At 44.5% G+C, this 15,181-nt stretch overlaps 1 protein-coding gene across 1 annotated transcript in view; it reads right to left on the reverse strand.

The window, feature by feature from the left end:
• Nucleotides 1-7,720: 7,720 nt before the first annotated feature.
• The window catches only part of QRFPR (pyroglutamylated RFamide peptide receptor), a 69,319-nt gene continuing 61,858 nt past the window's right edge, over nucleotides 7,721-15,181 (reverse strand). Inside the window, exon 6 of the mRNA XM_005290282.4 lies at nucleotides 7,721-11,112. Within this exon, the coding sequence (XP_005290339.1) occupies nucleotides 10,709-11,112 (404 nt within the window). The 3' untranslated portion in view covers nucleotides 7,721-10,708. The remainder of the gene's footprint in view (nucleotides 11,113-15,181) is intronic.

Raw genomic sequence — 15,181 nt, forward strand, 5'->3', positions numbered from 1 at the left:
ACATTGAAAATCTTGAAATGAATTTAAGTCAATGAGCTATAGTTTTTACAAAGTGAAACAAATGACCCACTCCTGTAAAACTTATCTACAAACTAGATTCACAAAGGATCTTAGGACATGTGATGCTCAGTGTCAGTACCTAACTTTAAGGCACCTAGAAAAAGCACTGGAAAAAAGACTGACTCACAAAGCCTATACAATGAATGGGGAGAGATAGGTGCCTTAGACTGCAGTCCACAAAAGCCAACATACCTAAACTGGTCAATGGGAGATGCCAATGACAGGCATGTGTGCTAAGTCCTGCCACACTGACTGAGATAGGTGCTTAAATCCAGGCTACAGGAAGGTGCCTATCTCTGTTAGTGATCCACAACCAGGACCCCCCCCTCCTGGAATCAGGCCACTTAGGCTTCTAAGGCATTTCATGTGATAATGAGCCAGGAACAGGGCCGGCTCCAGGCACCAGCATAGAAAGCAGGTGCTTGGGGCAGCCAATGGAGAGGGGTGGCACATCCAGGTCTTTGGTAGCAATTCGGAGGCAGGTCCCTCAGTCCCTCTCGGAGCGAAGGACCCACTGCCGAATTGCCGCTGAAGAATGAAGCTGCCACCGAAGTGCCGCTGATCGCGGCTTTATCTTTTTTTTTTTTCCCCCCCCTTCGCCTCATGGGGCGGCAAAAAAGCTGGAGCTGACCCTGGTTAGGAAGGTGCCTGCCACCACACAAAACAGCCAGAGGAGGAGCTGCTGCTGCCACCACCCACCTTATAACTTGTAGCATAGTAGTTAGAGCATTTGCCTGCAATGTGGGGGATGCAGGTTCAGTTCCCACCCCTGCCTAAGGGGAAGGGATTTCACCAAGTGTCCTATTTCTCAGGTGGGTTCTCTAATCACTGGGATATTCTGATGTGGCTCTCTCACAATCTATGCTGTTGAAGCTGTTTCAGTTTGGAAAAATCATTCAAGAGTCATTGGAACTGGCCCTCTAGCCAGATCACTGTAGTTTTCCCTTCTGAGGGGGGTTTGTGTACCAAAGTCTCTCTGTACCAGCCATCTCAGGCAGTTTGTCAATTCACTCCCCCTCAATGGTACCGCTGGTTGGGGAACCTAGGCCCACCCTCTTCTCCAGGTTCCAGCCCAGGTACCCTACAACCAGCAGTTAAGGTCTACACTATCCCACAGCTTGCTGCTGTTTCCCTGGACTACTTCCTACATTACCTCTGAACATACCCTTACTTCCCAGCCTCAGAGAGAGCAAGTGTAGATTGCCTCCCTAGAACCACTTTCTGCCCTCAGCTACCTGGCTTTATCCAAGCCCTACTTGTTGCTGTCCAGGTGAGCTTCATCCTTTAATTAGTCCTCATTGGTCCTGGGCTCCTCCTCCAGGTGTAGCCTAGATTGTTAATTGGCCCAGCTCCCCATCTTAACCCCTTCAGGGGCTGGGGTGGAAACCCTAACACCCTGAGGCAGGTGTTTCTTGAACTTTCCTTGGAAATTTTTGGTACTGGCCACAGGTGCTGACTTTTGTTTTGCCAGAGGGTGCTCCCCTCCATTCCCCCTTCTCTCACCACCGTGCAAGCGGCAGGCAGGGCTTCAGGGGGAAGAGGCCAATTGGGGGCAGGGCCTGGGGCAGAGTGGGGGGCAGGGCCACAGTCAGGGTGTTGGGGCCCACAAAAGATTAATCCAGCCCTGCGGGCAGGGCCTTGGGGGAAGAGGTCTAGTGGGGGAAGAAGTTGAGTGGGGGTGGGGCTTTGGGGTTGCATGCAGGCAGAGCAGGGGGTAGGGCCATGGTCCAGGTGTGGGAGGCCACAAAAGATTAATCTGACCCTGCAGGTGCTGAGCACCCCAATATTTTTTGGTGGGTGCTTGAGCCTAGAGCACCTATGGAATCAGTGCTTATGGTACTAGCCATTGTGAGGGACAGGATAAATGACTAGATAGACCATCCAATAATTGGATCAAACCAAGGGCATTATCTTAACATCCATAGGTTAAATTCAAGCCCCATAGAAGTCTGTGGAAGTTTTGCCATTGAATTCAGTGAGGCCAAGATTTCACCCCATGTCCTCAAACAGATTACCTGGTTCTGAGAAACCAGTGTATCAGACATAGACTGACTTTTTGGGATATTAAGTCTGACAAAATCTGTCATAGTTTGTATTGCAGTTAATCTAAATTTGTTAACCACATATCACTGTGCTACTTAATCTACCAGCTCTCAAAAGTCATTAGAGCTTTGTGATTTCTCTTTTCTTTTTTTTTATGCAGGGTCTCATCCAAATCACATCTTTCAGGATAACAGCAGCAGCTAGTACTTTTAACAGAACTTTGGTACTGGAGAAAGTCAGGCCAGCTGATGCTGAGAATCTTTAACACAAAGCAATTCTGGAAAATGTCTGGTAATACTATTACCAATGTGTGTGACACTGGTAGACCATGCCCAGGTCCCCATGTCTCAACTGGACACTGACAGACACATAGCTAGAATCTATCTCATTCACTTGTGGGTTAGTATTCATGGGCGGCGGGTATAATAGGCTCTGCCTCCCCATGTGCTGCTGCAGCTCTGGCCACCGTACCCCCAGCTGCGGGGTTTGGCGATGAAGTTTTTGCTTTATTATGCCCCATGCAGGTTCCAGGGTGGCTGAGGAGGCACATACCGCTTCCTTGGCTGCCCTGGAACCTGCCTGGGGCATATCAAAAGCATCTTCTAACAGATGCTTTTCCCCTGGGCGGGTTGTGTCGGGGAAGGGAGGTGCGGCACAGCTTCGGCCAGCCCCAGGCTCCTCCAGGTTTAGTGGGGAGGCTCAGGGCTTTGGCCAGTCCGGGGCTTCTCAAGGTGGCTTGGGGCTTCTGCCGGTGTGGGGCTCCTGCAGCTGGGGGGAGGGGCTCTCGGGGTGGGGTGGGGCTTGTGGTTCTGGCCACGGGGGGGGCGCAGGGGTCTCAGAGCTCCTCAGCCACGTGGAGAGTGTGGGTGGAAGGGGCGGAGCAGTGTTTTCCCCAGGAATTGAAATTGGGGGGGGTTGAATTTTTGGGGCGGGAGGTCAGGGCTGATGAGGGGTGAGACCGTGAGGGTGAAGGTGGGCTGTATGGCACCATAGTAAAAACTGAAAACTGTTTCATGACCATTTTATTAGATTTAACTCATGTTTTGAAATCACACAAATTAAAGTTGGCTATTCAAGCCTTCTATGAAGCACATCATCTACATCCTTCTTGGTTTCTTGTTATAACTTTGCACAACTCTGTTAATGAACTTCTTGAATGCAATGCGTTCATCTTTGGTGGCTTCTCATGTGTCCAGTACTTCCATTCCTTCAATTGATATGCTCATTAGTTCATTCACATGATCAGGCAGAAGGTGACTTCTTTCAGAACACAAAATTCTATTGAATGATAAAAAAAGAACACTCAACTGTAGCTGTTGTGACTGGGAGTAGCAAGAGATGAATTCCTACTTCTTTCATCCCAGGAAACATAGTATAAAGATCGGGTCGAGCCACTAGTGATGATAAAAAAGAAGTTGAAGTCAAATCTTCATTCATTCATCGTATGATATTCCACTCTGTGTTCAAATTCTCTATTCTGTCCTGAGCACATGGCAGCCCCATTGCCTCACTCCACTCAACTGTTGGTGTTTTATAGGACAGGGATCTGTGAAAGCTACATAGAGGTTGAGTAGAACCTAGAAGTCGCTGTTGTAGATTTTTAAGAATCAAGTCTGTGTACTTTTTCAATTGTCTTAACAAACACTTCTTGTCCTCTTCACTTAAGGACTCAATATAAATGCCTTCATTAGTCAACTTCTGGACTGAAGTCTTTGCTTCTTCCAGTACTTTTTCAATGGATAGCTCTCTGATTGGCCAGCAATAGAAGCTACATTTGGATCAAAGATCTACTACTGTTGTAGCAGATGCATGGACAGCATTGTTTAATGACCCAAGTGGTTTCAACAGTAGACTTACAAGAGGGAGACTGGCAATAGTCTTCTCTGAATGTAGTAGCAAAAGTAATCCACCAGCCTCACTACTTAGATACATCTCATCCTTCCAAAGTCAGTAATAATGGCTGGAGTAATTTTAAGACAACAGCCAAGGATCGCTCATGAGAAAGCCAGAGGGTTTTCCCAGGTTGGACTAATTTGAACTTCAGTCTATATTTTCCAAGATATTCAGTCTTTTTGGACTCTTGCTGAAAAAAGAATATAATGAAGACATTAAATTTATAGCTTTTTAAATGTCCTTTGAAGAGTCTGCAGTTTGTACTAGCGCTAGTTGGAGCAGATGGCCTCTGCAGTGTGTATAGGAGAGATCAGGGTTACGCTTTTCTCTGAGCAAAGCTTGTACTCCACCATGTCTTCCAGAGAAGTTTGCAGCGCCATCAAATGCACAAGCAATTGGGGTCCAATTGACAAGCATTTAACTCTTCTAAGATGTGGGTTGTCACAGATGCAGCCGATGTGTCTTCTAAAACTTGAATATCTAGAAATGCATCTTCTGGCCTACTACTGACATCAAGATAATATACACAATGACTTAATACTTGATTCCCATTTGCATCGGTGCATTCATCAACCAGGTATGCAAATTTTTTGAATGTGGTGAGAGAGTTCTTCACTTTTTCAACTGTTGAATTTTTCACTGTTGCACCACATGTTTCTAGCCAGTCAGTTGAGTTTCTTGCAGAAAGATAGTGAGCATTTGCTGGTCTTGTGCAAAACAAATGTTCAACTTCAGGATGAACAAATGACAATGCACTTAACATTGGCCTCCAGTTTGTAGTGTGTGGTATCTCTTGCTTAAATAGAAAGTATGATGCCACAGCCATGTTTGTTTGCATGAACTGTGTTGTGTCTCCAGCATTCTTAACAGCTTCATTAACACTCAGCAGTGTTGTCCTTGCTCAGTGGAGACTCAGAGTTCAGAGGTGCTTTCACATAAGTTCATTTCCCAGGTGAGGGGGCAAGAAGGCACCTTGTTCGTTCCTCCAGCTGCTCACTGTTCGCTCTGGCCACTGTTGTTCGTTGTGCCACCATTCACTCTGATGCCAATGGCCCTGTGCCATCACCTTCTGCTGCCATCTGCCACTGTGACCTCTGCGAGTTGGTCTCTTGAGGTTCCACCCAGGTCTCAGTGATTTCAGCTGAGCTCTCAGTGGGGGAACCTCACTGCTAGTGCAGGCTGGGCGTCTCTTCCACAGAAACACTGCCCCACAGCAGGTCTAAACACTTAGACCTGATTATCAGTGATTTCAGCTGCAATGGTCACTTAACAAAACAAAAGACTACTATGGAGCCTAATCAGCTCTGTCTTTAAACAGTGGAGAGGGGCAGGTCAAATAGTACTTGTGACTCAGGCAGACATCAAGCAAAACACCTGTCCCCGCCCTCTCTCTTGATGCCCTCAATCAGCACAGGCTAAGTACAGTTCTACTGCTCTTTATTCATACAATAAGAACAACAACATTTCATCCCTCCCCCTCCTCCCCCCGCATTCAAGTGATTTGTTACCTGATCCTAGCCAAAAATCTATCACTTGGGCAACACAGCTCTGTTTGCTGGATACCTAGGTAGATTAGGTGTGACTGTAAATACAATCTGGTCCTGAAGCCTTTCCCCCCAGCCCCCAGCTCAGTGAGAGCCCATTTAGACTTTGCTTACAAATCATCATTTGAAATTATTAGGTTGGCCAACATCACCGAAATGAATGCACTGACATTGTCATAAAAACAACAGCTGTATAAGGAAGCTAATCTATGTTCATACTTTTCAAATCTATTATACTTTTTCAGATACACGTATTTTATCATACACTTTATATGCTTTTAAAGTATGTATTAATGTTTCAATATCAATTCAAATTTCCAAACAATCACTAAATTGGCAACACTGCATGTAACTAGTCCACAAAACGGTGGGGTACGGGGGTTGGGGAAATTCAGGGTGGGTATAGGGAAATCCCTGGGGCAGAGCCAGGGGCTAGCCTTTCCAAAGGGGGGGCTCCATCCATCACCCATGTTAGTATTGATAGTATAGATATTACAATTACAAGAAAGCGTTTAGTGTTTCGACTCTATTAAATGTTTGTGAGTTGTTGCATACATTAATCTTACTTGCAATATCTGTATTCCATACTGTAATGTTATTACATTACAATATGGAATACAGATATAGCAAATAAGTGAGTGTAGAGTGAGTGGTTGTAGTGTGAGCTTCTGTGACTATGAATCACTGTATAGGAAAGGTGAAGAGCTGCTCTTCTACAGAAATTATTATGCCCCTCCCAAAAGGGGAGACCCATCCATATCAGACAGGCTGTGGTTGGATCTTACAACTAGAAACTCCCTACATCTGGATTGAAGAATTGTCAACCAAAGCATTAAAGACTCTTATTGTTGTTCTGCTCTCCTCCCCAGGAAGATGAATCCTGCTAGTGGATTCCTCCTATACATGGGTCGGGGGTATCATGGGCTGGGGGAGGCTGAGCCTCCCTAGACAGCCAGGCATGGCCCTGCCCACGCTCCACCCCCAGTTCTCAGAACACTCCTGCTTCTCTCTCTGCTGTGAGTCGGCTCTTCCCATGTGCTGTGGCCCCAGCTGGGGCTGGTGGCCTGGTGCTGGGGCCATGCCACCCACCCTGCCAGCACTGCGGGGGGGGGGGCGAGGAGGAGGGCTGGGACCACACTTCCTGCCCTCCCGGCGCTCCAGGGCTGGGGCCATGCTGCCTGGCCTCCTGACGCTCCAGGGCAGGGGGGCAAGGGGACTGGGGTTGTACTGCCTTTCCTCCTGGCACTCCAGGGCTGTGGCCGCACTGCCCGCCCTCCCAGCACTCTGGGGCTGGGGCCACACTGACTGTCCTCCCGGTGTTCCGGTGTTGGGGGCACTAGCCTGGGGCAGGGGCCAGCGGCCGCAGTGGAAGGCTCTGGGCTCTGGCCGGGAGGCATGGAAGGGCGGTGCTTCAGGCAGAAGGGGCAGGGTTGGAGGCTAGCCTCCTCAAGCCGGTCATTCATGCACCACCCATACTCCCATAAGCAGAGAGCACATGGCAGGAGGAAGATAAAAACCTCAAACAAAAGGAACTAAGAATCTCTGTGTTGCTGGGACTCTGGGAAGCAAGGGGTTTCTAGGCATAAGCAAGAGATCCCCAGCTGCTTAGCCTAGGTTACCTCAAAGGACAAATCTTGCTGATTATAGAAGCCTCAATTACCTTTATAACCTAAGGCTGTAACTCAGTGTGTCTATATTTGCTTCCCTTAACCTAGTAAATAAGTGTCTAATATCCTTTTCTTATTTAATAAATCTTCATATAACTTATAGGATTGGCTACAAGCATTATCCTTGGTGTGAGACCTAAAGTACAACTGATCTGGGGTAAATGACTAGTCCTTTGGGACTAGGAGTAATCTGAATATTGCTGTGATTCTTGGTTTAAAGGGCCATCTATCACAGCGATGCACTCACCTGGGTGGCAAGACAGACCAGAGTACCAAGGGAACTGTCTAAGATGCTGTTAAAGCTGTTGAACTGCCTGAGGAGTTTGCATTTGGTGCAGTTGGGTTGGTGAAATTTAACTTAAGAACTCAAACTATTTGGGGTTTGTGCCCTGTTTGCTTAACAGTTTGCCCTGAGGTCGGTGTTCATGCTCTTGTGCCACCATTAGGAGCATCACAATGTGAACAATGCTACAGCAGATCATTTTTACTGTGAATTTTAAACAGTGCCACATATTCAGTTCTTTATACAATACGCTTTATGATAAGAGAATAAGAACTACACAAAGCAGCGTTCACTTGGAAATTTGACAAAATAACTATGAATATTTTTGGTCTAAGTCTGTTGTTGAATTTACCAGTACACATAAACAAAAAGACTCAAGCAAAGCTACAAATAACGGGGTGCGTTTCAGTTACAGAATCTGTAAAAGAACAGACTCTCATATCACTGACCAGACAATTTCCCCCAGTTAATGTACAGTATATGAGAACAAACTAACATCACTAAGCTGCATTCTCCAATCACAATATAAATGTACAGAAACCTTACAGAGAGATTTCCTGCCTGTTGGAAACATGAAAACCAAAAGCTAGGATCAGATAATCTCCTCAAACAGATGCTGAAATCCAATAGACTTCAAAGGAAGTTGGGCATGTATAGCCAAGGGCAGAAATTGTCCCCAGAGTTTGCCAGTAACATTCTCTACTACTGTGTTTGTCTCTGAGCCTGATTCTGATCTCTGTTACACAATTTACACAGTTGGAGCTCTGCTGAAATCACTATTTCATCTAATTCATATACTGATGAAAATAAGATCAGAGTCATCTGTCTTCAAATCTGGCTTCCATTTATGAGTAAGTCTGGAACTTTAAATTATCATTTTATCATTTTTGACAATTTTGTGCCCTTTAAATAATAAATAGCCTTTTAAGATAGCTAGGATCTCAAACCAGCACTGAAATTTCTTTTCGGCTGTGAAAATGTGGAAGTATTCTGATGTGGAACAGATTGAGGGTCAGATTCTCATTTACATTTAAGTTCCCTTAAAAATACTGGCAGTGTAAAGGAGCCTTAAGATAGGTGTAAATTACAATGCCAGAGCAGTGGGAAGGGTCATCTCTCAGATTTGAATTCAGCAAATCACAGTTAGGGTGAAGTATGAGGTGGAGATCAAAGGGCACTGAAATCTTGACCTCTTGCTCAGGGATTCCAGCTGCATCTAAACTGAAACCAAAAAATAAGCAAGTTTTGGTTTTGGATCCAATTCTGAACCTATTCTGGTGTGGAATCATATCAGAGGATAAGAATCTACACACACTTCTTCTCCCTGGCCCAGAAATGCAAATAAGTTCAAATTCAAAGTTCTAGTTTTTACCCAGTTCTAGTAGTTCACATTTGTACTGACTTCACATTTTCACTGTGTGCCACTTCAACCTTGTAGTTTGCTAACAACTCTGAGTGAGTACTGGGCTATCCCTGGACAGAATGCAATCCATTTAGGAAGTAAGGAAATGCTACACAGAAGAATAAAACTAGAAGATTCTACTTATGATTTTACTCAGAAGGGGCCTGATCCAACACCCACTGAAATGAATGGAAAGACTCCTATTGACTTCAGTGGGTTTTGGATCAGGCCCTGTACCCTATACAGGCCTTATAGCAGGGGTGGGCAAACTTTTTGGCCTGAGGGCCACATCAGGGAATAGAAATTGTATGGCGAGCCATGAATGCTCACAAAATTGGGGTTGGGGTGCAGGAGGTGGTGAGGGCTCTGGTTGAGGGTGCAGGCTCTGGGGTGGGGCTGGGGATGAGAGGTTTGGGGTCCAGGAGGGTGTTCTGGGCTGAGATTGAGGGGTTTGGAGAGCGGGAGGGGGATCAGGGCTGGGGCAGAGGGTTGGGGCATGGGGAGAGTCTCATGGATGCAGGCTCCGAGCGGCGCTTACCTCAAGTGTCTCTCGGAAGCAGTGGCATGTCCCTTCTCCGGCTCTTACGCAGGCACTGCCCCTGCAGCTCCCATTGGCGCACCGGAGGGGGCCATTGGAGCACATAGGAGCCAGAGCAGGGCCATGCCACAGCTTCCGGGAGCCGCGTGGTGTGGCCCTGCACCCCGGCTGGAGCACCAGAGCAGGGCTGAACCATGTGGTGTGGCCCCTCTAATGCAGCGCCCTGGCTGGAGCGCCGGAGCAGGGTCAACCCACATGGTGCAGACACCTCGATCCAGTGGCCCAGCTGGAGCACCGGAGCGGGGCAAGCTCCAGACCCTGCTCCCCAGCGGGAGCTTGCGGGCTAGCTTAAAACAGCCCACGGGCTGTAGTTTGCCCACCCCTGCCCTATAGTGATGGCATTGCTACAGTTAGTCAGCAATGTAACTAAATTGGGACCTTAAACAAACAACTATATTTTAGGGAACACATCCTCCAACTTCTACATTGCATTGATGACTTTACTGCACTTCTTGACATTATGCATTTTTCAATTAAAGTGATGCAATTTACAGGCCAGTCCAGTGTAACATTTATATTTGTATTCAGCTAATTATCCTGTGATGACAGTATATCTGTTAGACACACACAGGTACATTGTTGATATCAAATTGACTTCCCTTAACAAAAGCCTTAGTATGCATATAGTGTGTAAGTATTACTCCATACAGACAAATTCTGGCTGGCCTTTCACATACATAGCACAAGAGAAATGCATAATACACCTGATGCGTCTCAACCTTGCTTCCTCCCAGACTCTAATCTACAGTCCCTTTGTCCACTGAGCTGCAGAGGGCAGGTCTTGGTAGAAGTAGCATAGTCCATACGGAATCCAGACCTGCCCAGAGGCAGTATGTGCTCACCCCACTGATTATACCTTCAGGCAATTTGCAAAGTCAGCTGTGCACATTCCCATGGCCAGCAAGAACACAGGCACAAAGTAAACAGAGTTGCTAATAGAAAAACAGTGTTAGTTTGCCCACATTTGGGAGTAACCCCCAGAGAGCCAGAATTTGGCATAAGAAAAATATTTTTTGTAATCATAATGGAACTTCTTTTCCAAAGTTTTATTCTTAACCCCTGTAAAATATATTACTGTTTTGAAAACATATTCTAGCATTATAATAAACCATAAAATATATTCTCTTTTCTCACTTCAATGTGCAAAGTAGAAAATAAAACAAAATGGTTTGTTGAAATATATCAAATATAGGAAGCAATTCTCTTCTGTTCATGATGCTAGTGTCCATTCTCTAATGCAGGGTGCACAGTGAGTTCAGAGGCAAACAAAGCAAGGTGCCTTTTTGTATTCTTTTTTGCAGCTGGCTGATCACAGAATTTGACTTCAATGTTGCCATCACTGAATGCTTCTCTCCTGGCCTCCTCTAAAGCAGTGGGCTCTCTTAGAGAAAGACTTGCCTTTTGCTGCATCATGGTAATCCCCGAGTTTCCAAGTCGCCTCGAAGGGGATGGGTTTTCCTTGACAATACAAAAGCAGATTGCAGAGAGGAAATTTTTCTTGAAGTTCTCGTTCATAAAGGCATATACCATAGGGTTACAAATGGAATTGAAAAACCCAGTGATCTGAACAATAGCAAAGATCATCTTGATTGTGACGTCATCATACTCACTTTCAAAATTACCTGGGAAAAAGGAAATATAATTATATAGATACCCACATGCCATACCCACCCTTGCAGGTCAGAAGTTCTTGTTCAGCTTCAAGAAAAAGTTCTTAGATGTTTTTATCCATTTTAATAATGGGTTTTGACCAGAAAGCAAAACAAAACAAAACACAGTCATATAAAGATAGTCTGAAAATCGCAATTTATGAATTGCAAAATTAACAGACAGCTGAGTGACACAAAGCTACCAGTCAGTTACATACATTGTTTATTTAAAGCCCATTGTCCCCCATGTTCTATCTTCACTTCAGATTTGTAAACACTGTTTTTGTCACTCTACACTGTCCTCTGCCCTTTTTACAGCTCACACAGTGGAAAACTAGCTCTCTCCTCTGTGCTCACACACTTTGGGTCCAATCCAGGCCAGATATAAGCAGGTAATGCTCCAGCCATTTAAAATAAATAGCAATCAACATGAATATTTATAGAGCACTTTACATGTTCAAAGCACTTTACATAGTAGTTGGCAGCATGGCCCAATAGAGAGTGTACTGTATTGGGACTAACAAGAGCTGGGTCCTATTCCCAGCTCTGCCACTGGCCTGCTGGGTAAATCTCCGTACCTCAGTTTCCCCCTTTGTAAAACAGAGATAATGATACTGACTCCTTTGTAAAGTGCTTTGAGATCAACGGATGAAAAGCACTATAAAAGCAAGTTATCATTAGCTGAGTAAATATTTGCCCCATTTTACAGACAGGGGAAAGGAAGAAAGGGGAATTGCATGACAAGCCATGCAATGGGTCAGTAGCAGAGCTGGGATTACAACTCAAAACCAACTCACAATCCTGTGCTTAACTCACCAAGCCTCACTTTTGTCCACCTATACCAGGAATTGAATTCATTTCAGAGTCTCATCTCTGGTCAGTGTAGAAGCAGGGTTTCGCCTTCAAGGAATGGGTGACCTGTGCTTTATATAAACATGCATATTCTCTTGCATGCACAAAGTCTCCTTAAGGAATGGATTACAGTCTGGCTGTAACTAACCACACTGGTCAAATCAGGATACAGCTTTAAAATACAGTATTCACTGATAATATCAGTCAGTCACATGCTGTATAAATACAGAAATTCAAGAAGTATATAAGTACAGTTCACACTGAATTGGATGTAATCAGACCAATGTCTGATGACAGTTACAGAGCACAGGAAACCAGCTTCCTCAGTGAAGTGGAAACACTGGCCCTACATAATTTTCTCTGTCTCTCTCTCTCCATTCATACACACTTGTACGAACATGCAAGTGTAAACTCCCCTATAAATCTTTTCTTATCTATTATCTTTCATCTGGCTCTCATCCCAATTTCTGAATATTCAATGTCATAAAATATTAAAAAGTGATTTTCCTCTTTCAATTCTTCCAAAAACGGAGTCCCCATACTACAAGTTTGCAATGAAAGGCAACTTTTTTTTTTTTGCTTTGTTTTGTTTAACAATAAAGCATTTTGATCAGAGAAGTGTCCAAGTGGCAGAGAGTGATTAGTGACATGGAGAGAAGTAGAAGTTTAAGAAAGGTACAGGCTAATAGTTCCAAAAAAAGTGTTTTTATGTAATGGATGAATGGCTTTGGTTGTAGTGAATTGTGTGTTTTCAACTGATGAATCAATGTAGTGAGGAAGAGAAATGCATCAGCCCCTTTGCTCTGCGCTGATACTTAACTGCTAGTGTTTTAAACAAGATCCTTGGTGATTGAGGCACGTAAAAGCAAAGAAAGACTGCAGTAGTCACAATCCACAATTTGGTTTGAAATTTCTATAAGGCAACTGCAGTAGCAGCCAAAAATAACTTAGGGCAAAACCCACAGATAGTCTCTGATTTGTACTGAGGATGTCTTACCTGCAAGGCAGCTCTGTAGTATACTTTGGCATTGCATTATCTGCAAGGCCAGTTCTGACAGCTGCAGACCCTTCACGTTCAGGGTGAGAGGAGCCCCCACAGGGAGACAGAGTACCGTGAGCAGTGCTTGAGTCCTACTGGAATATTCCGGGTCACTGTTATGGCACTGTTTGGGGGAGCTAGAAGGTGTAATGGCACTTCCAGTATTTCCAGTACTTGCATTCTGCCACTTCTTGAGCACAGCACTCACATGCTGACTATGAGTGCTTGTTCTTTGCTCCTCCTCCACGCACCGTAGAAGGAGAAAGTGTGAGAAAGGGAAGCCTACAATGGGCCTCCTAGACCCTGGGCACAAGAACATTTCTGCTGGGTGCCAACTCCCAGTCTTGTGAGATTTGACTCAGGCTTGAAATGAAGCAACAGTAGGAAGGAGACATTTTAAATTCAGATTTGGAAGCAGGTGTCAGTGTCTTCCTCATTTGAGACCAATTGTCTTAATTGCTGTCCCCAATCAGGGACTGTGATGGGGCAAAAAGGCCCCACATCCACAGAAAAGGGGTAAAGGAGAGTCTATGGGCCCAGCTAACCTCACCTCACTATACCTGCAGCCAATGCCAAGCCTGGAGGGGCAATAAAGTAGAGAGGCTGACTCAGTTCAGGGCTGAAAGAGCTAGTAATGATGAGAATGAGAGTATAGATATCTGTGAGAGGAAAAGAAAATGCATTGAAAAAAACAATGGGGTATTGAACAGGTGGGAGAGGAAGATGAAACAATTTTAAATGAAAACTTCAGTATGAGGGAACTTCCAAAAGCTATAAAAAAGAGCAAAAGTACTGCTCCAGGCCGGATGGTATATGCTTTGAAATGCTTAAACACCTATCTGAAAGAAGTCTGAGGGTGATACTAAAATTGGGCAATAGCATATGAGGAAAAGGTGATCTGCCAGTTGAGTGGAAGCATGCAGTTACTGTTCCAGCAAGGAAATCAGGCAAGCTGAGATCTTGACCTGATGCATACAGGCCAACTTTTCTGGATATTGAAAGAGCTTATGGAATGTTCTGGAGAGGGTTTACTTATAAAGTGGCTGCCATGGGTACAAAAGGAAGGAAGTCTAGGTGGATAAGGGATTTCTTAAGTAAAAGAACTATGCAGGTGTGAGTAGGAAAAGCCTACTCCAATATATGTACACTAACAAATGGCACTCCACAGGGTGATCATGATGAATTAAGAGTTAAGTGCAGGAATGGGCATTGCTTTATTTGCTGACGATTTTGCCTCAGGGGTCACAAACAGATACCCGGAAAGAGCTGCTAAAAGAGTAAATGTACTAAGGACAGACGCAGAATGGAGAAACGTGAGGCTTTAAATTCTCAATTGACAAAACTAAAGGAATGATATTCACTAAAAAGAAAAATTTTAAAGATTATAAATCATATCTATATGGATAGCAAATAAGTATAGTTAAAAGCTACAGATTTTTAGGGGTGATATTTGATAGCACGCTCACTTTGAAGAATCATATGGAAAGTTCTTCTCAAACCTCCTGGCGTGTGGAAAAGAGAGTACTCGTGATGTTATACAGAACTCCAGTAAGACCAATTGATCAGTACAGGTATCAGGCTTTTGGTTCAGCATCAAAAATGAATTTGAGAAAGCTTGACTCAGTCCAAGCTCTGGGGTTGCAAATTGCATGTGGTGCCTTCATCACAACACCGCTGTGTGTAAGTCAGATAGCTGCAGGTGAACTGTCCATTGCTTTAAGAATAAAGCTTTTAGACTTAACCTTTTGGGCTAAAGTCATTGGAAACTGAAGATGAAAACACCAAACTAATATAGGATGAATGCTGGGAATTAAGTGGATTATGTGTAGGGCAAAAACTCAAAATGCCTCAAGTAAGCAAGGTTAAAGTGTGAACAAAAGATCTTGGTGAAAACAAAGACCTAAAAGAGATTAAAATGTATAGCTTTGGGAAAAATATATTATGACTGGAAAAGGAGCGTTAAATGTGCAAGCTATAGCAAATGAAAACATTTGTGATAAATGGGAATGCTACTGTCCAATATATACTGATGGATCCAAAGATGTCAGAACAGGACAAATGGGAACAGCTTTCAGTGCACTCAGAATCAAATTTTGTAGCCGTTTTGACAGCTGAACTGGCAAGGATAATGCTGGCATTAAATTGGGTCAT

This window comes from Chrysemys picta, chromosome 5 (genome assembly GCF_011386835.1).
Source record: "Chrysemys picta bellii isolate R12L10 chromosome 5, ASM1138683v2, whole genome shotgun sequence".
NCBI lineage: Eukaryota > Metazoa > Chordata > Testudines > Emydidae > Chrysemys > Chrysemys picta.